The sequence below is a fragment of the Astyanax mexicanus genome, chromosome 2 (assembly GCF_023375975.1).
Source record: "Astyanax mexicanus isolate ESR-SI-001 chromosome 2, AstMex3_surface, whole genome shotgun sequence".
Lineage (NCBI taxonomy): Eukaryota > Metazoa > Chordata > Actinopteri > Characiformes > Acestrorhamphidae > Astyanax > Astyanax mexicanus.
Window position 1 is genome coordinate 25,804,113 of NC_064409.1, and position 26,941 is coordinate 25,831,053.

General features: G+C 42.1%; 2 protein-coding genes across 8 annotated transcripts in view; one reads left to right on the forward strand and one right to left on the reverse strand.

Moving 5' to 3' along the window:
• Window positions 1-26,941, forward strand: part of rps16 (ribosomal protein S16) — a 1,145,183-nt gene that overhangs the window by 835,396 nt on the left and 282,846 nt on the right. The window lies entirely within an intron of this gene.
• nav3 (neuron navigator 3) overlaps window positions 1-26,941 on the reverse strand; it is a 357,961-nt gene that overhangs the window by 136,334 nt on the left and 194,686 nt on the right. For 5 of the 7 annotated variants that reach the window (XM_049473912.1, XM_022671499.2, XM_022671497.2 and 2 more), the window contains exon 1: window positions 25,624-25,994. The exons of the other annotated variants lie outside the window; for them this stretch is intronic. In XM_049473912.1, the coding sequence (XP_049329869.1) occupies window positions 25,624-25,821 (198 nt within the window). In that variant the 5' untranslated portion in view covers window positions 25,822-25,994. Of the gene's footprint in view, window positions 1-25,623; window positions 25,995-26,941 lie in introns of those variants that run through there. 7 annotated transcript variants of the gene reach the window in all.

A 26,941-nucleotide genomic window follows, 5' to 3' on the forward strand; every position in this document is an offset into this window, starting at 1 on the left:
TACTGGAGTATACTATAGAATTCTCCAGCCCTGATTCCAGCGCAGCCAGCAGGAACAGTCGGCTGCAGACGGCGTGTGGAGCACATGTGGATGAAAAAAAGGGAATTGTTTAAATTTAGACGTGAATGCTGATTTATAGATGCTTTGATTTGCACTGTGGTGTTTTCAAAGAGCTAAGAAATGAGAGTGTTTACAGGTTGCTGAACTGAGCTTTAAAAAAGCTGCAGCTAAACGTTCTCTATTCTGTCTGATCCAAACAACAGAACTATGAGGCTGAAATCAATCAAATTGTAGCAACAAGTCTTTCTTCATTATTCATTCTCTCATCAAACATCAGTCTCTACATCAAACACCATCATTCTCCTCTTCAAACACCATCAATCTCAACCGAACACTGTCATTATCCAAAAAAACACCATCATTCTCTACACTAAACACCACCATCACTCTACACCAAACACCATTATTCTCTAACATCAAAACCTGTCATTTACTAACATCAAACACCATCATTCTCTAACATCAAACAGCGTAACGTTCTTCATCAAACAACAGCATTATCAACACCAAACATCATTCATCTCTACATCAAACACCATCATACTTAACCAAGCATCATAATTCTCCACCAAACACCATCATTTTTCACATCAAGTATCCCATTGCCTACATAAAATGCCATCATTCTTTTCACCAAACACCATCATTCTCTACAGCAAACACCATATCGGTCTCTACATCAAGCACCACTTTTCTTCACCAGACACCATCATTTTTTAACATCAAACATGATCATTCTCTACATCAAACACCATCATTCTCTACATAAAACACCAGCATTCTCTACATCAAACACCATTATTCTCTACATCAAACATCATATCAGTATCTACACCAAACACCATCATTCTCTACATCAAACATCATATCAGTCTCTACATCAAACACCATTATTCTCTACATCAAACACCAGCATTCTCAACACCAAATACTATTATTCTCTATATCAAACACCATTTTCTATATCAAATACTACCCTTCTCTATATCAAACACCATCAATTTTCTATATAAATACCATTATTCTGTTGTAAATTGAGTTGTAATGTATAATGTTGTGGGTAAAGTAGTGTAATGAATGTTGTTAGTACTGATTATCAGTATTAGACGTTAATGCAGAAATCCCCTGCTGTTCTCCTCCACCTGTCCTTCCTCTCACTCCGACCCGGTGCTCCAGCTTTAAATCTTGGCTACATGTGTGAAACATCAAGGCCAGCCGGTCTCGGAGGGTTGTGCAGTAAACAGGCCGTTGGGCGCCGTAGGAGGCAGGAGTTTATAGCTGGATTTACTGTGGACCTTCACACAAATCCACCCGGCCCGCCAAAACCTTCACAACACCTTTTATTCATTTAACGTTTAAATACTCCACAAAACTTCACTTACAATAAACTGCCTGCCTCCTCATATTCTGTTAGATTTAGATTGATTTTTAAAGGGGGAGTGTAATGCAATTCTGTCAGAAACCAAAATAAACTGTAAGATAAAAAGCATTTAATTGCATTTGGTAAGTTCTTAATTACAGAGTAATGCTATAACAGCATTCTTACACTGCAGAATAACTGTAACACTGCAACAGATATATGATATGTAACAGTTCTGTAACAATATAACATGAAATTGTTTTACACTTATCTCTCTAGAACACTAGATCTAAATCTCATGCTTAAGTGCTTTGCGAAAAAGGAACATTTTAAGATCCTTTACAACATTGTTACAATAATGAAACAGTAGTGTAACATTGAAAACACAAAGTAATAGTAACTGTATTATAATGATGTAACAGTAATTTAGAAGTATGACAGAAATATAAGAGTATAGCTGTATACCTGTGTAAAGCAGTAATGTAACACTGTAACAACAGAGTATGAGTAGTAATGTATCTGTGTTATGGCATCACAACAGTGTAACACAGTACAGTACAGCATTACTGTATATAACTGAAATGCAAATGTGCAGCAGAGCAGTATTATTCTAAATTAAATGCAATACTGTAACAATAATGTAAGTGTGTAACTGTGGTGTAGCAGTGTAACAGTAGCGTAACACTGTATTTGTTTTGTTCTAAAATCAAACAGTCTGAAAGAGCCGGGACGCACAGTCTGGATTTTTTAGCGTTTTATCAATGGAGCTCTGAGTCTGAGAGAGAGAGAGAGAGAGAGAGAGAGAGAGTCTGGGTGAAGCTGATGAGAGAATCATGTGGTGAATCTGTCTGGTGACATAATATAATATTAAAGCTCCCCCCGTCCTTCTCTCTCTCTCTCTCTCTCTCTCTCTCTCTCTCTCTCTCTGTCTGTCTCTCTCTCTTTCTCTCTTGCTCTGTTTCTATTGCTCTCTCTCTGTCTCTCTCTCTTTCTCTCTGATAGGTTCTGAAATATGATCTTCCTCAGCAATCGATTTTCCAGCTCACTCGTCCTCCTCTCTCTCTCTTCCCTTACTTCCTTAAAGGTTCCTATCACACACTGTGGCCTGTAGCGCACACACACACACCTGTCCTGTATTTTAAATATTAATATTTGGAAAAAGTATTGCTTTGTCTTCTTACTAAGTATATTTTCTTCCTTTGGAAATACGTTAATTGAAACATCTGTAATGTAACATTTAACAGCAATCATGTAACAAGAGTGTTACAGTGTAACAATGCAACACTAATAATAGTACAGTAGTATCACATAATGCTTTACTGCATATGTAATGTAACAGTGCAGTGTGATAATGTAACAGTAAAGTAACAGTACTCTGCAGTGTAATATTGCAATAGGAAGGTTTCACTGTATAATAGTGCTGTAACTGCTCTGTACTGTAGAGTGTATTTCTGCAGCTCTAAACTCGGACTGGAACTCCAACTGCTCTGAAATCAAACGACCCAAAAACAGCCCAGCCGAGCCGGGACGCTAAGAGCGTGATGATTTTTCAGAGCGAGAGAAAAACCACTAATTACAGTCAAAACCCCAACACACACACACACACACACACACATACTCAGAGAGTGCGGACAGCAGCGTTTTCCCTCCAAACATCGTGCAGTGACAGCAGTGAGTCATAGTGACAGAGAAAAGTATGTGTGTGTGTGTGTGTGTGTGTGTGGAATGCTTTGTAAGTGATCCAGGCGGCTGAAGTGAAGGTTTTTAATGCACAGTTGAAACCTGAAGCGTCCAGCCGAGCCAAATCTGCGGCCCAGCCAGTAATTCTCCCCACCGGCCCGAAAACAGATCCACCAGCGCCACAGGGGGAATACCCCGTCACACACACACACACACACACACACACGCACACACAACTTACACGCATGCACACACACACACTCTTACGGTTCAAAAGAGTATTATACAGAAGTTAAACACCCATAGCAACTACCTGAAACAACCCATCAACCACCTAACAACACCCATAGCAACTACCTGAAACAACTCATCAACCACCTAACAATAGCCATAGCAACTACCTAAAACAACTCATCAACCACCATACAACACTCATAACAACTACTTGAAACAACCCATCAATACCTTAGAATACTACATTGTAACTACCTAGCAACACCCATAGAAACAACCTTGTACACAATAGGAACAGCCTAACAACACCAAAACCACAGCAACCGATTAGAAACACATACATATAATACATAAAGGGTATTAAAAAGAGTTTATCCTGCTTGATATGAAGCAGGTACCTGATAAGTTGTCAGTAAACCTGGTGGTGCTGGTGGTTGCTGTGGGGTTCTGGCTAGTAGGTAGCTACTGTATGTTATCTCAATCTAGGTGCAATAGCATGTCTGATTCTAGGAGCTTGCTGTGGTATCTCACATGGCTGTGTGTGTTTGTGTGTGTGTGTCTGTGTGTGTGTGTGTGTGGTCTCTCAGTGGTTCCCATACCCCACTCTGAGCTCAGACACACAAAGACCTGCCATGTCCTTGGGTCAGACTCACTGCAAACACTCTTATCTCCAACTGCTGACCTCTGACCCCATCCATCTCCCGCCTAGAGAGGTCACATACCTGCACACACACACTTACACTCACACTATAAACACACTCACACTATACACACACACAGGCAGAAACTTTGACAGGCTTCAGGTAGGAACATGTTGAGTGGATGGTGGAGATCAGTAAAGTGTGTGAACTTTAGTAGAATATCCAGTAACAGATCTGTAGGTGGTTGCTGTGGCATCGTAAATGGTTGCTAGGATGTTGCTAAGTGGGTAATGTGGATAGGTGTTGTTGTGTGGAGTTTTTAGTCACCACCACTGTACTGTACATTATTCTCAATTCTCTTCAACATTTAACGTGTTGTGAGGTGGCAGCTATAGATTTGTTAAGCAGTTGCTATGCTCCTCCCCGTGGTTGCTAGGCAGCTGCTATGCTGCTCCCCGTGGTTTTTAAGCAGATGTTATGCTGTTGCAAAATGTTCCAAATGGTTGCTGTGGTGTTATAAGGCGATTGCTATAGGTCAACTATGCTGTTCAAACATGTTGATAAAGTGTTGCTAAGCAAATTCTTTGATATGGGTGTTGCTAATGGTTAACCAGGTAGTGGATAGAATGTTTTAGGGGTGTTGTTCTAGGAGACGTTGCTATGGTATTGCTTTACATTTGCATTAGTACTCAAGGTGGATCTATGCTTTTTAAAATGGTTAATATGGTATGTGTGTTTCTTACTGTGACTTTATAGGTTCAGAATTTCTGTTTTCATTCACCAACACTGTACACTAATCTGACTTTGAGGTGGTTGCTATGGATTGGCTAGGCTTTCCTTTTTCAAATGGTTAATATGGTGTTACAAGGTGGTTACTAGGGTGTTGCTACAGTATGTTGCTTCCCATGGTTCCTAGGCAGCTGCTGTTCCAAGTTGTTGCTTTTCTATGGTTTTTGCTAGGTGGTTGCTGTGGTGGTGTTTTCCTGTAAGGTAGGGGTACAGCATCCGTATTCTGTGACCTATCCTCGGTTCTGCTAAAACTGGTGCAAGTGTGGACAGGTTCCCTGAAAAACATCAAGGTTCTAATAAGCCTGAACAGAACCAGTTCCAGAGTTCTATTTGTCAAAAAGGGCTAACCGGGGTTTTTAGTCCTGGATTAATCCCAACATTCCCAGTCCCAGGAGAGAGCAACTCCAGCTACCTGCAGCTGATTAACACACACACACACACACACACACACACTGGGCTGCTGGTCAGGGAGGAAGTGTGTGAGTGGTTGCCATGGTGACCAGTCAGCAGGCCCTAGTAATCCACTGACACACTGAACTGATTACATCTGCTGCTCTGAATTCAATTAGTCCTGCCTGTAGTGCAGAGATAAGCCTTGCATGGCCTTAAACAACACCAGAGAGAGAGAGAGTGAGTGAGTGTGTGTGTGTGTGTGTGTACTTATGTATTTTAACGTGTGCATATGCAAATTGTCAATGACCAGTTAAATGCAAATAAATTCAGAATGACTGCTCAGGTAGAACAATTCCCTGGTGGTAGTTTGTATTGCGTGGTTGCTATGGGTTTGCTACACTGTATCAAGTTGTTGCAATGGTATTATTAATCCTTTTCTATGATATCCAACTTGACCCCAATATGGTTGCTAGATGTATGCTATGCTATGCTTTTCTTTTCTAAGTGTTTCTAGTGTTTTGCTAGATGGTTGCTAAGTTGTTACATGTGGTGGTTGCTTGGATGTAGCTTTTTGGTAAATAAATTGCAGAAAATTTGGAAGCAAATTTTTTTTCAGGTAGTTGGCATGGGGTTGGTGGGCAGCTGTTATGCACTTCCAAGTTGTTGCTATGGTGCAGGTGTTTCTAGGATATTTCTATACCTTACCACATTGTTACTATGGTGTTGCTGTTGTTGCGTATTTAATGTGGTTGCTATAAGGTTGCTAGTTGCCATGCCAAGCTGTTCTAGGTTTTTTGGCTTTTCTATGTTGACACTATGGTGTTCTAAGTAGCTGCTACTGTACGGGTATAACTATGCAGTACCTATGCTTTATCAAGTTGTTGCTATGGTATTGCAAAATGGTTAACGTAATATCTAGGGTAGTTGCTATTACGTTGCTAGGTGGGTGCCATGCTATTATAAATGGTTGCTACAGAATGGGTCTTAATGGATGTTTTTGGCTACTTAAACCAGTGGATGCGAGGATGTTGCTGGTGGTTGCTATGGTGTTTCAAGTTGTTGCAAAGGTGTTGTTTAGCAGTAGCTACTCTATGTTATTTGTGATGGTATCCCACTTGATTGCAAATATATATGTACTAAACCAATAGAGAATTTGTACTTTTCAATTATTCAATTATTGCAATATTAATGCAACAATAATACAGAACCAGTACTGAAGCTCCAGTGAAGCAGACTGGGTCGGTTTTGGCTTTGGCTGTGTGTGAGGAAATCTGCGCCAAACCACTGCTCTGCCAAACCCCCCACCACCCCATCCAAACCACGCCCCCAACACCCCCAACGCTCCGTACTCCGCACCCGTTCACACGACCTCCAGCCTCACTCCCACACACTCCTCACTCTCAGCACTCTGCAGGGAGCAAGGCATGCTGGGAACCAGCCTCGTAACCTCCCACTCAATGGCCACTTTATCAGAAACACCAACAGTGTGCTTTCACTCATTGGCCACTTTATTAGAAACTTTCACTCATTGGCCACTTTATTAGAAACTTTCACTCATTGGCCACTTTATTAGAAACTTTCTCTCATTGGCCACTTTATGAGAAACTTTCACTCATTGGCCCCTTTATTAGAGACTAGCCAGACAGGTACTTTAAGTGATGGGTTTCCGATAAAGTGGCCGCATTTAGAAAACCGCACGCATGCAGCTGTGCACCTGCAGACACACACTCAGATTAAACATTTACACACAGTAATGATCACACACACACAAACACACACACACACACACACACTCGGTGTGACAGGTATGGATGGGGGCTTTGTTGTGTTTAAGTGGCTGCAGGTGGATTTAGCAACCATGACTTTCCTGGAACACACTTCAGAGAATGAGGGCATCACACACACACACACACACACACACACACGTTTACTTCAAACGCAAAATATATGGTGGACAGTCACACAATGAAAGTATAAAAGCATAACAGCAGTCATGATGGCAAATCACACTGACACCCCCACCCCCCCAACCACACACACGCACACACACATTTCTATGGTACATACAGTATCAGTACTAATCCGGCAGTACTAGTCCTGTATAGATTCAGCATTAAAAAATGGCTCTAATGCCATATGTGAGTATTTAACACATACTTCTCTCTTAAATATGCAGTATTGAGCCAGCACTAATCCCACAATGTTTTCAATACTATATGAATATTCAACCAGTACATAAACACTACCAATCCAGAACTAATCCCCAACACAAAGGGATTTAAACAGTAATAGTCCCAGCACTTAATTTAATACTAATCCAAACCCAATTACTACTTAATCAGAACTAATTCTGTACTAATCCCAATTGCTGAGCCAATTCTTAATGATTTAAAACACTACATGCACACAAATACTAAATATAAATAAACTCCGTGCTGAATTAGTACTAATCCCACACATAAAGCATATATAGAACCAGTACTAAATTCAAACACAATCAAAACTGAACCAGCACTAATCCTACAATATTATTTAGTATTAAATAAGCACTAACTAATAAGTTCTTAACCCATACTAATCTCCTACATACCCAGTACAGTGATTACTAATCCCATGATCAGTAAACCAACACCATACAGTACAATCAGTACAAACTAAGCCTATCATTGACCCCAATTTAACAGTACTGACCCAGTACTAATCCCACATATAATCCGTACTAAACCAGTACTATTCCCACATATAATCCATACTAAACAGCACTATTTACATATATAATCTGTACTAAACCAGTACTATTCCCACATATAATCCGTACTAAACCAGTACTAATCCCACATATAATCCATACTAAACCAGTACTATTCCCACATATAATCTGTACTAAACCAGTATCAATCCCACATATAATCCGTACTAAACCAATACTATTCCCACATATAATCCGTACTAAACCAGTACTATTCCCACATATAATCTGTACTAAACCAGTACTATTCCCACATATAATCTGTACTAAACCAGTATTAATCCCACATATAATCCATACTGAACCAGTACTAATCCCACATATAATCTGTACTAAAGCATTACTAATCCCACATATAATCTGTACTGAACCAGTACTAATCCCACATATAATCTGTACTAAAGCATTACTAATCCCACATATAATCTGTACTGAACCAGAACTAATCCCACATATAATCTGTACTGAACCAGAACTAAACACATTCAGAACTGGAACCAAACCAATACCACTATTTTTCTGAGCAGAATGAGTACACACACACACCTCCTGACAGCAGCAACAGTAAGGTTTCATCAAAGCCTGCACAGAGTCTTTGAAGTAAAATTAACCAGAAGGCCGATGGGGCGGGATCTGCCCCGGGTCGGGGTAGTTTGGGGCATGTTTGTGTTTTACTGGCAGCAGAGCCCAATAAACCATGAGCTTCAGAGGACAGCAGTAAAGCACAACCGTATTAACCCCCATGTTTCCACACACTCCCAGCACTCCCAGTGTGGTAATAGGACTGGGGAGTGTCTAATGAAGACACTTTGTAGACAGGAATTCAAAACACTGCACACCACAGCATATATCACAATACTTACATTTACAGCTGGGTAGAGACTGTACCTCACACCTACCCTTAACCAGCAATACCCCAACAACCACCCGGGATACCACAGCAACAACTTGGCAACCACTCACACAGACACACCTGACAACATCTAACCACTTAGAACCCCAGTTGAAACTACCTGGAACATGATAGCAAACGCTAAGCACCCCAATAGTTACCATCTTGCAACACCCTAAGAACCACCTGAGACCCTAATTGCAACCACATGCAACAGCATAGCAATGACTAAGCACTCCGAAAGCAAACGTCCTGTCAACACTCTAGCAACCACTTGACAATGTTCTTGCAAACAATTCTAGTAAACACCTGGCAACACCTGAGCAACCACATCTGAACTAAATTGGAACATTATAACAATTGGTCAGAACCCGAACATCAACCACCTGGCAACACCTTAGTAATATCACCTAGGACAATACAGCAATAAACAAGCACCCCAAAAGCAGCAACCTGTTAAAACTCTAGCATCCACTTGGCAACACTCCTGCAACCACCTGGCAAAATTCTAGTAATCACTTGGCAACACCTAAGCAACCACCTGAGACCTAAATTGGATCACTTAGCACCCAACATCAACCACATTGCAAAATCCTAAAAACGAGCAACCCAAAAGCAACAACCTGTCAAAACTCTTTCAACCACTTGGCAAAATTATAGTAATCATTTGGCAACACCTGAGCCTGGGTCCACCTGGGACCTAAATTGGAACACCATAGCAACCACTCAGCATCCCAACATCAATGACCTGGCAACACCCAGAAAAAAAAAAAAACAATTGATAACCCCATACCAACCACCTGGAACCCCAAATGATAGCACATGGAACAGCATAGCAATCACTAAGTACCCCAATAGCAACCACCTGGCAACACCCTAGCAATCCACTTGGCAACTCTAGCATCCACTTGGCAACACTCTTGCGCCCACCTGGCAAAATTCTAGCAATCACTTGGCAACACCTGATCGACCTCCTGGCACCTAAATTGGAAAACCATAGCAACCACTCAGCATCCCAACATCAATGACCTGGCAACACCCAAAAAAAAAAAAAACAATTGATAACCCCATACCAACCACCTGGAACCCCAAATGATAGCACATGGAACAGCATAGCAATCACTAAGTACCCCAATAGCAACCACCTGGCAACACCCTAGCAATCCACTTGGCAACTCTAGCATCCACTTGGCAACACTCTTGCGCCCACCTGGCAAAATTCTAGCAATCACTTGGCAACACCTGATCAACCTCCTGGCACCTAAATTGGAACACCATAGGAAACACTTAGCACCCCAATATCAATCACCTGGCAACACCCTAGAAACCATCTGATAACACCATAACAACCACCTGGAACACAACTGACAGCACATGGAACAGCATAGAAATAACAAAGCCCCAATAACTTAATAACTCATCTCACATCTTATGGACAGAGCTTCATCACCACAGAGAAGCATGCAGCTCTGGGGGTGTGCTGAGGGTGTTTTTACCCCTCTAGCCCAGGCTCCGGTCTACACTCACTGGGCACAGTTCTCTTAGGTGCCCTTAGGTGCCCTTAGGTGCCCTCAGGTGCCCCCAAGTGACTCCATGTAAAGCTATTGGTCAGAGCTTTACTATGGAGATTATACAGCTGTAGGAACACCTGGAGGAATCTCCTGACACTCAGCTCGGGTTACAGTTTACATAGCAGACATATCAGACTGTGTTGCAAGTGTTGCGACAGCGTATCAGTGTAACAGTAAACAACCACAATCAGAACCGCGGAGAACCGAGCCGAGTTCCACATGCTCTCGTTACACCGGAACCTCCAGAGATCTGCAACATCCTGTGAAACAGTATTGTGGGAACCAGCAGACAAGGATCAGAGCACAGTTCACTCATAACTCTCACATACACACACACACACACACACAGTTGAGTTGCGTAACTGTGCTCAAACTGCTGCTCAACATGGGAATCTTCAACTGTAACTGAGAATTTCTTTGTGGTGAAAGTGTGTGTGTGTGTGCGCTGTGTATGTGTGTGTGTACGTATGGCCTTGGGCAATAAGATCAAAGCCCTACTCTTATCAGCGGTGTGAAGTGAGTGATCTAAGGAGGCTGTAGCTCATTCATCTGAGAATACACACACACACACATATACACTCAGACTGGGTTGTGGGTCTCAGGTAAAGGTTTTCAGGTCGTGGAGAGATCCCGTTTCCACTGAGATAAGAGATAAAAAAGGAAGATCTGAGGCAGGGTTCCCCCTTAAACACAGCCAGTCCTGCTTTAAGTTAACATATCTCTAAACGTTGTGTAATAACACATAAATGGAGGCAGACGGGTTCGATTGGTGATAAATCTAGAAAATCAGGCAGGCCGAGAACGTCCTGCAGTCTGGTGGAGAGATTCCTGGAAAAGCCTTGCTTTTTTTGTGTGGGTGAGCATTGTCCTGCTGAAAAATGACATTTGGAAGTTCTATCATGAGAGACAGCAACACATGTTTCTGCAGGATGTTTTGCACATATCACTAAGCTATTAGTGTTCCTCGTATCACTACTAGGGGTGACTGACTGTTGTATGTGATGCTCCCCAGATCATCAATTACACCAGCAGTTGGGGCAGTGTGTTGCTCCACAGCAAAGGCAGGAGTGAAGCGTCACTACGAGACCTCCATATACTCAAACTCGACCATCATCAGATCCCAAACAGAACCTGGATTCAAAGACGATACAAAGATGATACAGTTCCAGACCATGGCTAACGAAGGTGATGATGCACGGCCTAAAAAGCAGACAGTTCTGCTTTCTAGAAAGTATGTCCACTGGGCAAAATGTTTGTGTGACTTGCAGACAAAAATCTCTCACCAGGAGGAACACTACCCAAAATATGTATCTAGGAGTCTTTCATAGTGCAACTGTTGAGCTACACTTGTGTAATCACTGTAGGAGTCAGAACTACAGTAGATAAAGACACAGTTTACAGTGATTCGACTGTAACACTGATATAAGAAGCACTGTTAATGTGTAATTACACAGTTATTACACATATTACACACATGTATTAATCTTTGCAAAGAGAGAAAACTAAATAAATAAGACCATGAAGAACAACACAAGGATAAAGAAGATAATTAAGAAAATAAAGAAAATGAAGATGAGGAACATGCAGAAGACGAACATTAGAAAGATGAAGATGAGAAGAATGAAAAAGATTAGGAAGATGAAGAAGATAATGAGGAAAATTAAGATGATGAAGATTAGCGAGATAAGTAGATGAAGTTGAGGAAGAGGAGGATGATATAGATAAAGATGAACATGTTAAATATGAAGTAAATAATGATGGTAAAGATGAGAAAAATAAAGAAGATGGTTAAATAGTTCAGTGTGTGTGTGTGTGTGTGTGTCTGTGTGAGATGCTTTAGTCCAGACAGGAAAAAGGATGTTTGGGGGAAAAAAAGGAAACACACACACACTCCGAGGACCACGCTGGGCCCGGTCCATCCAAGGCCTTCACCTGACACACTTCTGTCCTTTTCCCAGCTGTAAAAACACAGACGAACACACACACACACACTAACTCACTCTCTCTCGTACACACACACACACTTTCATGCACTGCTGGAACGAGATCAGGAGCAGGTGGATGGTCTAATAGATCCTGACTCAGTTATATATAAACCCCGCCAGCGGTCAGCAATTACCTTCACCCAGCACTTCCTGACCGTCTGAAACCACACCACCACAGCAGGGTCACCTAGAGGTCACTCTACAGTGGGTGCTCTCACTTCTCCTCAGTGAGATCAGTTTTATTATTGTTTTTATATTAAGCCAGGTTTGTGGACGGTGGAGTGGATGGATGACAGTGTTTTAGGCTGTGATTGTGTCTATGCTACCTCCTGGCTCTTCTCTGTCCCATTAGTTAGTCCATAATAGTCAGACCTGCAGGAGCATTTCTTTTAAAAAAGGTTCTACCACGAATAGAAGTGTACTATATAAGCAGTCCTAAGCATGGGTTCTCTTGCTCATAAGAAGAGTGAAACCCTATTTGGTTAAATGTAGATCCATAAAGAATCAAATACATTTGAGTGCCATCTTTTGGGGAACTTAAGTGTTTTACAAGTCAAAAAACCTTTGTTGAAGTCTATACAGATCCTGTTCTACAGAACAAGAATATAAGTAGTACTGCAAGTTTAGGCTCAATCTTGCCTCCAGCTCTAAAACTGCACCCAAACCAGGACATTATTTTGGGTTGGGCCCTGAGGGGATTAAAGCTGTAACTGCTGCTGTTCCCATCGTAAAAATCTGTTTAAAATCAACAGTAAAGCTGCTAATACTGAAGCAAGAAATGGAGCCAAAATGATACAATCTGGCATATTGTTGAATTTGCAACTACAATCTGCTCAGTTGAGACCAGAGGTGGAGATCCTGAATGCGTCCAGGACCCTTAGTCACTTAATGCTGACAGACCCAACAGACAAGCTCCTCATACTGAAGGAACAAAGTTAAAATTGTACGCCATTTTGTCAAATTTGCAACTGGATTTTGCTGAGTAAAGATCTTACTTGTTTACTCTTATGGTAGATCTGTCCCTTTTCCTCAGACCAAGCATCCCAGACTGCTTTTATTGAGCTCACATCACAGCCTAAAGGGCCAGAAGCAGAGTCCACCATGTCATCAAATTTTATACAATGCTATAATGCGCCATGCTTTCCCATTTGCAACCAGAGTCTGCTAAGTGGAGACCAGATGGGGAGATCCCGGATCCATCCGGAAGCCTCAGGTCACTGAGTGTAAGCAGAAGAACCGAGGGATGAGCTCAGCAGTAATTATCGCCAGCAGCTTCTGTGAGAACACTCAGTCCAGTCCAGTCCGGAGCAAATCCAGCTCCAGTCAGCCCAATCTGATCCAAACCCAGCACTGCCAGCCTCATGCCCCATAATTCACCATGTCACCAACCCACGGCACATCCACACGCAAATATTTCAGCAAATTCACTAAATTACAGGCTGGGCTGCGGCGGGTACCGGAGTCCTGTTGGATCTATCAGCAGGAGATCATGTCGGAGGAACCGCAGAACAATCTCGCTTTTACAGCAGAAACGGGTCCAAAAAAATCAATTTTACGCACTTTTTCCCCTCACTGACGTTCTGCCTAGAGGTTCTGATACTCATAAAACTAGCAGAACCATCCAGAGTGCTGAGCTTCACTAATACACACACACACTGTGTCCAAATATTTATGGACACCACTTCTGATGAACCCACTATTCATCAAATTTACCAATTGCTGCAACAGATACGCAAATGCACAACTTGTCGAGTCCCTGTGTAAAAAATAAGTAGGCCTATTGCTGATAGAATAGGACTCCCTGAAGCAGATAAACAGCTTAAATTCTAATAGCAGGTATGAACTAGAGGGGTGTAAAAAAAACGCATCCATCATAGTGTTACAAGAAAAGAACCCTTTCCAGTATTATACAAAAAAACCCTGTTTGTTCAGAGTAAGTATTAATATTACAGTGATATGAGCTATCAGTGTAACGGTAAAGAAGCCCAGTTTACATGAGGGTTCAGACGAGGATGTGATTGATTTGTAGCTGAACTATCGCTTTAAGCTCTCACATTAGTGTTTGTGTTTGTGTGGCACGGTTGTGCCCGTACCATGCAGTGGAGGTGGTGCAGACAGGGAGCGCCGGGAGTGGCGGGAGGCTGCAATGCACACATTCTTTAGGGAGTCTTCTGGCAGAAGCTCAGCTCTAAGCATCCATTAGTGGACTCATTGCTCAGAACCAGACAGACACGGATGGGCCGAGCAAGGGTTCAGTGGGTTCACACTCCACCAGCACACTTAGCACAAACATCTCCTCTACATACTGCTGCCGTCTCAAGACCTTGCCTTAAGACCTATCCCTGATTGAAAATGTGTGGGAAGCTATTGAAATCTCTATCAACACTCCACCCCTACCACAGCATAATCTGTAGGAACTGTGTGAGAATATTGGAGCTGCATTGGATGGATTTTCACAGGACTCCATTAGGAACCTCTACAACTCCATGCTGAGAGGTCTGACATGTTGCACAATTAAACATGCGTTACACATTACTACTACTGTAAGTGTAGCTCAGTACACATATGAATCTACATGTATAATAATGTATTATTCCTACTAATTTTTATCTTCCATAGGAATAGAGTGCAATCACACTTCGTTCTGGGTGATGAGTGTGTATATAAGTGTATAGCAGTAGTGTAGTGGGTGTGGAAGTGTTGGACAGTTGTTGAACGGTTGTTGGACGGTTATACTGGAGGAACTGCTGAGAAGAGAAAACAGCACAGCCCATAAACACTAACAACCTGCAGACCTCAGCCAAGAACACACACACACACACATTTAAACACACACACACACACACACATTTACACACACACACACACACACACATTTACACACACACACACAGACGTTATTTCTGAGAGTGAGTGATTACGCTGGGTGGGTTTCAGAGTGCTGTAATTGGGTTTGTGGAGTGCTCTGGGAGTGCGTTTAGTAAGAGTGTTAACTGTAGGAGAGTAAACACTGCGCTAACACAGCACTAACACAGTGCCGAAGAAAGAACCGGAGTGTACAAACCCAGCAGAACCCCACAGAACCCACCACTGTACACTAAACACACTGTACACGACTACTATATTAATCAAAACGTTCACTGTACTGAACTTTCAGTGAAACAGATACAGAAACCCACAGACTCACCGATCTACAGATTACAATAACTATGATATGGCTTAGCAACCATCTGGCAACACCCTAGCAACCAACACCTATGCCATGGCAACACCTTAGCAACTATTACTGAAGTATAGCAACACCTTAGCAACCACCTAACAACACCTTAAAAGTTGTATAATTAAACTTCAATAATCACTAGGCAACACCAAAGCATCTTTTAACTTTAACACAACAACACCTTTGCAATCACCTTGCAACACTCTCAAACAGTCATTTTGAAAAGAATTTTGAAAAATTGGTGGAATCCCCCTGTGACTAAGCCAGTTTTTCCATTTGAGAGAACTGAAGCTTTACAGAAACAACACACACTCACTCACTCACACACACTTTCACAGTCCATTAGATGTGGTCAGTGGGACGTGCTCAGATCAGACGCTGTGTGTCCGGACCATACAGACGATCAGATCTGAAACCGGAACCTACGCCTTCCTTTCATCTTCACAATCCTGTCCAAAAGTATCAGGTCGTTCCCTCTAACGCTTTAAGATCCTCTTCCTCAGACAGCTGTATAACCTCTCTAGAGAAGCCCTGACCAGCCGTACGAGAATGATTTCAGATCACCAGAGATCACCTGAGATCACCTAAAATCACCAGAGATCACCTGGGGTCACCTAAAATCACCAGAGATCACCTTAAATCACCAGAGATCAACTAAAAACAGCTGAGATTACCTGAGATCACTTAAAATCACCAGAGATCACCTGGGGTCACCTGAGGTCACTATGCTCAGTGTGTGTAAGCCGAGTGTGGGCTGTGGACTAATTGAGTTTCAGGACTTATTACCCAACATCAGAATGTGATGCTCACTCTATGCTCTCACTATTGTGTGGCTGAATGCAATCAAGTTTTCCTCACAGCAATGTGCTCACATCCCAGAAGAGCAGAGCCTTTAATACTGTAAAGCAGGCCAAGCTACTGGATAATACAGTTGGAGCATCAGGCATACAAACACTGTACTCTCCTGACTGCAAGTAACCTCCCCCACACACACACTCTCATACACACACACACACACACACACACACACACACTCTCATACACACACACACACACACACACACACACACACACACTCTCATACACACACACACACACACACACTCTCATACACACACACACACACACACAGGGAGGGGAGGAAGCTGATGGAGTTTTTGCTTTTAGAGATTAATTTAGTCTGACTCACGGAATCTGATTATTCACCAACATGGAAACTAGCATGACTCAACCAACCACACTTATCCCTCCATCCCTCTATTCATCCCTCAAACCGTCCACTAACCCCTCCCACCCTTTAATCTTTCCTTTCTATCGCTAAATCTATTCCAGCATCTCTATATGCATTCCCACTTCCCAATGTCTCCCACTTTCCACCCATCCCGCTGTCTTCCTACTTATCCCATAATCTCTCCACTCATCCCTCCCTCTCTTTATTCTTTCCTTTCTATCTCTCAATCCATCCCAACATCTCTATACGCATTCACACTCATCCTACTGTCTTTCCACTCATCCCCCTATCTTTTCACTCATCTCCCTTTTTGCCCACTAATCTCACTCTTTCTACTCATCCCACTCTTTCTACTCATCACGCTTGTCTCTGCGCTCCTCACACTGTCTCTCCACCCATCCCGCTGTCTTTCTACTCATCTGTTCTTCACTCTGAACAATTTACTTTGTATATTATCTTTCTATCTTGTCTGTTTTCTCCTTTTGATTTATACTTTTGTAAAATGATTTCGCTTTCACCTCTCTCTCTCTCTCTCTCTCTCTCTCTCTCTCTCACTTTCTGTGTGTCTCTCTTTCTCTCTCTGAGATGAATCTTATGTTGTGGTTCACAGATGTTTCCCCCTTGTGCTCAGCCAACAGTGTGTGTGTGTGTGTGAGTGTGTGTGTTTGTGTGTGTGTGTGTGTGTGTGTGACCGGTGCATGCGTTACTGGGCTTACGTCGGGCTTTTAATCAGAGCCAGAACTACAGACAGAACCAGGTGCACAGAGAGAGAGAGAGACAGAAAGTGGTGAAGCAAGGGAGGAGAGAAAGGAAGTCTGATATCAGCTATCAAAAAGAAGACAAACGGAGAGGGAGGCAGAAAGGTGTAAGAAATGAAAGAAAACACCACACTGTAAAATCTTTACAATATTATTATTAATATTACTTCTATTTTTATATTATTTTTCAATTTTTTACTCTATTTTCTCCCCAATTTGGACCCAATCCCTGTTACTTCTCATCACTGTGATGCTCCTGTTGGTGATGACAAGCGCACATCTCTTCAGATACTCTTTTCCAACTGTCAACAATCAATGGAGCATCACTAGTCTGAATCACAGCGCTCGTAGGAAAGTGCAGAATCACCAGCTCTGATACATCACCTAACAGATGCCTGTACCAACCAGCTTTAAAATGAGAGGGATGAGGGGAGAGAGACAGCATGACCTTCTGTACCCTCCCAGAGAGAAACAGCATGACCTACTATATTCTCTCAGCTCCAGGTGTTGCATAATTTGTAGATTTGTAAAGTGTTTATGAACTAATTAAGAACCATTAATAATACTCTTAATAAGGGTATTCTTATTGTAAAGCAGTATTGATATTACATCAGAAAATCATTGAAAACCTTTCTTTTGATGGTTGTGTTTCTATAGCAGTGTTAGAACCTCAGGACATTAATCCGCTGCTGTTTTGACCTTTATTAATAACAGGGAAAAATGACTTCCTGCAGGAGTTATAATATTATGCAATAGTGTACACTGTGTTCTGCTCTGCTGACCCCAGTAAAATTGGGACAGCTGCTGGACGCTTTCATTCCTCTCCAGGCTTCTGATCTCCGAACCTCCCTGCTGTTCTGCTCATTTAGCTCGGACTGACTCAGCGTCCGATCTGATTAAATATATAAAGCTGCAGCGTTGAGTGCTGTTGTTGCTTCTAACAAACTTTCCCCAGAGCTGCTCCCCAGCAGAGCGAGTGGAGCGGGTGGAGTGACAGGTGGAGCGACGGGTGGAGTGAAAGGTAGAGAATGGGTGGATTAGTGGCCTCAAAACTATAACGGAGAAGATTTTAAAGCAAGAGGAGGAACCACTGAAAAGAACAGAGACTCAATAGCAGCATAAAAAACAAAGAATCGTGACTCAAGGGAAGCATCTTAAAGATCACTGAAAGGAACCTTGACTCAAATCTATATAATTATCAAGAAAAACTGTTCAGAGAAACGCAAATAATTCAAAAGAAGTCCTGTGAATACGAAGAACTTAACACAAGAACCTTCCTAAGAACATACGAAATAACCACTAAGAAGAACCAATGCTGAAAATGAGAAGATCTCAAAAACCAAAAGGCATATTTGCTGAGATGTTTTGAGTTTTTTAAGTGCATTAAGAAGAACAAACAACAGGAACCAAGACTCAAAAGAAGAACCTCTATAAAAGCATGAGGTTCCAAAACTTTTTCCTATAATAGTGACCAAATGAAAAAGCCTAATCACGAGTTCCTCAAATCTGCAGGACTGGACCTGAACACACTTGGCATGACCTTTATCTGGAACCCAGGTACTTCAGAACCCATCTGCAGGCCATCATTATCAGCTTTGACTGCTTAAGAGAAGAGGCATGACCTCCGTGCTCTCAGAGATATGAAGATGGTTCTGCCAGACCACCCATGACTGAGAAGCTCACATACACAAAATTCCACCGTTCCAAAACCTCTGTTCTCCGTTCAGCTTCTGCTGCCTGGAAACCCTGCCACTGCCCTCCCGCTCTCCTTGTGTGTCCTTCTGGAGTGTGTTCCCCCCAGCGTTCTGTTTACATTCCTCACTTTCACTCTATCGCACACACTTCACACGGGCCCAGGACTGAGCCCTGAGGAACACCGCTCTCTCCCAGCAGCACTGGGAGAGTAAAGATCTCTTATCTCATGGAAAGTGTGTGTGGTGATGGTTTGGGGGGCGTGTGGTGGTCGGGGGGGAGGGGGCGTGTGGTGGTCGGGAGGGAGGGGGTGGAACGGCGCTCCCTCAGATGATTTGAGGGAGTTTACGACAGCGCGCTCAGGCCGAGCGATTTTCTTGACAGTTCCTGGGTCAGATCAGTGACAAATAGCAGGACGGTTAATAGCACGGTTCAAATATCCAGAGTTTCCAGCCTCCTGGCCGTGCAGGAATCTCCAGGAACGCTCTGGTGTTCCAGTAAACTCTGAGACATCACGGTGCAGGGGAACTGTTGCAGGGGGACTGGCGAGGGAGACTCCTGCGTGTCACTAATTCAGCTCAGAGAGAGTGAATTCCTCATAGCTCCGCAACACAGGGAAGGAATTTAGAGAACAAACAACAGAACATTAAATAAAAGATATGAACGACTGCAGAGCAAATATAATATCTGGAGCAGACGGAACCCTCTTCCTCTAGCGGGAAGGGTACTGTGCTCACACCGCTACGCTATACTGCTAAACTAAACTAGGCTGAGGAAAACTAAACTGAGCAAAGAAATGTAGAAAATAATGTTTCTAATCTCTTTACAACAAAAGTTCCAAGGGTTCTTTGGATGATTCCATGGAGAACCAATTTTGAATCCAAAAAGAACTGTGTCAATATGAACCTTATAAAGTTTAGTGTCAAGTCAGTTCAGTTCTAATGGCTGAAGAATATCTGATCTTCTAAAAGGCTAAACTACCTAAGAACAGGAGGAAGAACCCTTAATGGCCCAAAGTGTTTTTATGGGTGCCATGGAAGAACCAATTTTGGCTCCAAAAAGAGACATGTCTAAACATTTTCTGACTGTGAACCCTTTATAGTTTTCAGTATGAAGTCAATTAAATTCAGTTTAGTTATATGCTACAGAAAAATCAATATACAAAAAAAGTCAAACATGATAAACAATCCTAGAGAGGAACCAATACCCCAAAAATAATCTTTTTTCTTACTTTACATCCCATCCAGCTGTAGGAAACTTAAGGTTATAATGTATATATTATTTAAAGTGTCTATCAACCTAAAGCATATCATCTAAAACAGTTTTGAAAAAAAAATGAAAATGTTACTACATTTTGTTTTCGGTTCATTGCTTTTTTATCATTATATTTGTAAATATTGTACATAATGAACCATCTTCTTTAATTTACATTTTAAAGCTTTTAATGATTGCATATACAGCACCCTTTATACACCCCTACACACACACACACACACACACACACACACACACATTCACAAGGCTTTCACACACCACAGCACACACAGAATAGGTGTAGAGTTAACCACCGCTCTAACAGGACCGACCGCATATTTACAGCACTGAGGGGAGGAGCTACACCCTGACCTCCCTCACCCACAACACAACACGCCGACACCAAAATCAAGAGTATTAAAAAAGTGTATTCTGCTTTTGTTGGAGTAACTGTCTCTACTGTCCAGAGAGGTCATTCTACTATGCAACTATGCAGCTCATCCCATCCAAATGTTTTGGATGGAGCTCCATCATTCCAGGTATTACAGTTCCACTAATGCACAGATCAATACTGGGAACTTTATACTGCAGCAAGTGCCTAGCAACCTCATATAGTATCAACCACCTGAGATACCACAGCAACTCCTTCGGACAGTCACCTCTTAGCAACCGTATGTTAATCACCTGGGATATGATAGCAATCTCTTAAACAGTAATGGCTAATGCTTAAAAATAGTACAGCAACCAAATTAAACCCTCTAGCACCCCCACATCAACCATACCATCTGATGATACCACAGAAATCACCTAGCAACAGAATAGTAACCACCTAAAACAGTATGACAAATACTAAGCTACAGCATATACACTACTTACAACAGCTACTGTATCTTAGCTATCAAAAATCATACCATAGCATCAACGTAGGTACATAGAAACAGGATAGTAAGTGGGGAAAATCCAGTCTCAATCTGACAAAAATCTGGTTTAACCAGTCCAAATTCTGTCAACCTGCCAGAGCACAAGAGAATAAAACTAAAAGCCTTCCAGTCCATTTGTATGTACCTCTTTTTGACTCTTTGCCTTTGAATTTATGAGTAACCACATAGTATCCACACTGATCAGCACTGGACCACCTACCAACACCATGGCAACCATCATATCTGGAGGAACACATAACTAGCATTTAGCACCTAAGAACATATCATAGCATGTCAGATCCCACCTGGAAAATGCTTAGCAACAGTGAATGCTTAGCAAAAAAAGCAGCAAGCACTTGGAACAAAATACATCTATAACCCCATATCAACCACCTGGGATGTCACAGCAACCACAGCGTGGCAACCAATTATGAACACAGAAACAGTACAGCAACAAGGTAGCAAACCTGTAGCAATCACCTGGGATATTACTATAAACCACCCAGCAAACCATACAAATAATAAATATGTAAATATTCACAGCCAGATGCACAATCACACTCATTTATTTCATTCAGAAATTGGCCATTTTCACATTATTATTATTAGTAGTAGTAGTAATACTTATATATATGTTTTTTTTATATAAAAAGGTAAACCAAATCCACAGAGTGATTCAAACTCACCAAAATCCTGTTCAACCAGTCCGAATTCTGTTCACCTGCCAGAGAACCAGAAAATCCCCAAAAATCCAGGGAATTTTCAGGGAAAATCTGCACAATCTGGCAACCCGTCACACTGTTCTCATACCCCACACTAACACCCAGCTCAGATACCCTCAGCCAGACTGTGCAGAATGTGTGTGGATCCGATCAACAGCAGCAGATGAATACACACCAGCCACTGGCTGTCACACACACACACACACCCACACACACCCATACGCACATACACACACACACGCACACGAACATGCACACAGACACAGACAGATGGAAAAATAATGCAATGTGTGTTTTTGTGAGAGTGCTGTATCACTAATCAGGGTGTGAATGCACACTCCGGGGTGGAAACCAATCAAAACCTGTCCAAACAAGCGTACACACTGTCTGTGTAAACACACACACACACACAGACACACACACACGCACACACTTCTATACTAACCCTACCCACACAGGCAGTGTATAAGCCCTGTCAATCAATGCAGCTTCTAAAATGTTCCTCCCTTTATATGAGTATGTGCAGATCAGGGCACAGGTTATTATAACCATTATATATAGCATAAAATTATGACCACAGTCTTCTACTTTTACTGGATCACACCCTCAAACAACTCAGTGTCCAGTGCTAACTGTTGTGGGATGTAAGTATACATCATGCGTTAGCGCCATTAGCCTTGACGTTCCAGTGCTGTTTGTTGGTGTATAAACCTGTTAGCTACATTAGCCTGTTAGCTCCTGTAGGAAGTTACAAAAAAGAGTTAAAAGGGTTAAACTAAAGCTTCAGCCAAAGCCCCTAAAAGCCTCACGCTGAACTGAGACACAAAAGCAGTGCTGTGTTTCTCTCTTTACACAAAAGTGCTATGACACATGAGTGAGCAGTGTATGAGGTCACACAGTGCCAGGTTAATGATAAGACACACTTCCCCAACAGACACACTCACACACACACACACACACACACACACACACACCATGTGTGCTCTCACCCGCGACCCTGCTTTCAAAGTAACACACACTTCTAAAGCTACACGCTCAAAACTCCAGGTTTCTATATTACTTCACAGATTGCCCAAATAAAACCTACAATACAGTCAGCATCAGTGCATACATATATACATGCCTAACACAAGTCTATAAAAAATTATATATATATATATATATAGACTTTCTTAGAATCTATCAGGCTTCATCAGACTTTATCAGACTTTATCAGACTTTATCAGGCTTTATCAAACTTTATCAGACTTTATCAGACTTTATCAGGCTTTATCAGACTTTATCAGGCTTTATCAGACTTTATCAGGTGTTATCATACTTTACCAGGCTTTATCAGGCTTTATCAGACTTTATCAGGATTTATTAGGCTTTATCAGACTTTATCAGACTTTATCAGACTTTATCAAACTTTATCAGGCTTTATCAGACTTTATCAGGCTTTATCAGACTTTATCAGGTGTTATCATACTTTACCAGGCTTTATCAGGCTTTATCAGACTTTATCAGCCATCATCATACTTTATCAGGCTTTATCAGGCTTTATCAGGCTTTATCAGACTTTATCAGGCTTTATCAGACTTTATCAGCCGTCATCATACTTTATCAGGCTTTATCAGGCTTTATCAGGCTTTATCAGACTTTATCAGGCTTTATCAGACTTTATCAGCCGTCATCATACTTTATCAGGCTTTATCAGGCTTTATCAGGCTTTATCAGACTTTATCAGGCTTTATCAGACTTTATCAGGTGTTATCATACTTTACCAGGCTTTATCAGACTTTATCAGGCTTTATCAGACTTTATCAGGTGTTATCAGACTTTACCAGGCTTTATCAGGCTTTATCAGACTTTATCAGACTTTATCAGCCGTCATCATACTTTATCAGGCTTTATCAGACTTTATCAGGCTTTATCAGACTTTATCAGACTTTTTCAGGCTTTATCAGGCTTTATCAGACTTTATCAGGCGTCATCATACTTTATCAGGCTTTATCAGGCTTTATCAGACTTTATCAGACTTTTTCAGACTTTTTCAGGCTTTATCAGACTTTATCAGGCTTTATCAGGCTTTATCAGACTTTATCAAACTTTATCAGACTTTATCAGACTTTATCAGGCTTTATCAGGCTTTATCAGACTTTATCAAACTTTATCAGAATCAGAGAGACCTTACCAGTCTTTACCAGATGTTGTCAGAATCAATCATAGGCTTTATCACACTTTACCAGACTTTATCAGACTCTATCAGGCTTTATCAAACTTTATCAGACTCCATCCGACTCTCTCAACCTTTACCAGACTTTATCAGACTCTTTGAGTCTCTGTCACATTTCATCAGACTTCAATCATACTTTATCAGATATTTTCAGATTTTATTAGTCCCAATCAGATGACACAATCAAAAGTTTTTTTTACTTTATCAGAATATCAAACTCTATCCTAAAAACAAACATTATCAGCTCATACACTGAATCACTACCCCCTAAAAAACGAGTCATCATAGATGAGTCATTAGTGTACAGAAACACACAACATACCAGCAGCAAGCAAACCATTATTTACTGTCTGATCAATTATATGCTCACACACACTATATTCACACACACACACATTCATACAGACATACACAAACATGACTCACACTACAGCATAAACACATACTCGTACACACTGCACAACACAACATTTAATCTAGTATACTATATCTTTCTTGGGCAAAGTTTTGACCACTGACTCTTGGTGAGTGATCACCGACTGCTAGATATACCTTTACAAAGCACTTAATGAGTTTTTGCCCAGTTGTCTAAGAGGGGGCACATCATTGGATTGAGAGAAGCAAGATGGGCATTTACACAAAGTCTCCACCATCATCCAACCACAGGAGACCTCATGGTGAGCACTTCAATCCTGCTGGTGTGATGATCTGGGGAGCATCACATATGACAGCAGGTCACCCCTAGTAGTGATATGAGGGACACTAAAAACTCAGCAATATGTGCAGAACATCCTGCAGAAACATGTGTTGGTGTGTCTCATGGTAGAACTCCCAACTCGTTTTGTGCGGTCTACAGATTTAGCAACAATCCAGCATTTATGGAAGCAGAACCTTTATGCCTCCATATCCAACTGTATCTTATCTTGTAATCAGGCAAATGTCTGAAACAGGGTACTAGAGCCTCCTTCAAATTACACAGGTTTCCTTAATAAACTTTTGCTTTCACTCTAATACATCATCCTTACATTCACACATATAAAGATTTACATTCCAACAGTGCCAAAGGTTGTGTTATATATATATAGTATAGTGCAAGCATATACAAGTCTATACAAGCACTGTGCACCAATATCACACACGCACCGGCAAACCAGTCCTGCCAACATAAGCGAAAGTTTGTACAATAGCCCTCCACGCCCCCATACTCACACACACACACACACAGCACGTGTGTGTCCCACTGATCTCCACACTGACCTTACAGATCTTCCTCTCCTCCGCCTCTCGCCCCGACCTCTCCTGAGGCTCCACCCTGACTGACAGCTGACAGCTGGAGCCCTGACCCCTGATGCCCGGCCTCTGGGCTCCCGGGTTGGGGATGGGCAGGGCAGTGTGGACGGGACGGGCACCGGCCAGCGGCGGCCGCAGCTTAGAGGCTACTCCCACCACGGGCATTACTGCAGCTCACACACACACACACTCACAGCGAGAGACACGGGGCAAGAACTGACAGAGAGAGAGAAGAAAGAGTCCAGTGTGTGTGAGTGTCTGACGCCCACTTCTGAAAGGAGGGAAGAGACAGAGAGAGAGAGAGAGAGAGAGAGAAAGAGAGAGCACGTGCATGCATTCTTCACTCGCCCTCACAGCACTGAGAAAATCTCTCCACCTCTCTCTCCTCCTTCACTCTCTCTCTCTCTCTTTCTCTCTCTCTCACTCACTCGTCCATTCCTCCTCCTTCTCTCTCTCTGTCCCTCAGTCGTTACTCCTCCCTCAACCTCTCTCTCTCTCTCTCTCTCTCTTTCGCTTGGCTGGGCTCCTTCAGCCTAAACTACACAGCTCTGTCTCTCAAAAGGGGGCGTGAACTTATTAGCACTGCAGTGTGTGTGTGATTGTGAGTGTGTGTGTTTGTGAGAGTGTGTGAGTATGTGTGTGTTTGTTTGTTTGTTTTTCATTGTATTATTCTTTTTAGCATTTCACTTTTTACCTGTCTCACTCTTTTGTATCCCTCCCTTTCTTTACTGTCTCACTCTCTTGTATCCCTCCCTTTCTTTACTGTCTCACTCTTTATACTGTCTCATTCTAATTTTCATTGTCTCTCTTTTTATACTGTCTTTCTCTCTTTTTTACTCTCCTTCCATGTATATCTCTATATGTCTTTAATCTTCTGTCTCTCTAAGTTGTAGAACATTCCAGAGCCGCGTGTCACACTCCAACTGTCAAAACAGGCTCTCTGTAACCTCACACTGATCAGCACACACACACACACACACACACACACACACACAGCTGGATGGTTATAATGCTGTGCTGAGAGGACGAGGAAATAAGAAACACGAGGAAGACAGAGAAAGTAGAGGGGGGGGGGGGTATTCAGAGAACAGGAACTATGTGTGTATGTGTGTGTGTGTGTGTGTGTGTGTGTTCAGTGGCTAAAACACTCTCACACACACAGTGGTTCGTCTGGTTCTTAAGGTCCATTTCACAGCTGCCAAACAGCTCCTTACTTGCCCTCTCTCTCTCCCTCTCTCTCCCTCTCTCTCTCTCTCTCTCTCTTTACATATATATATATATATAT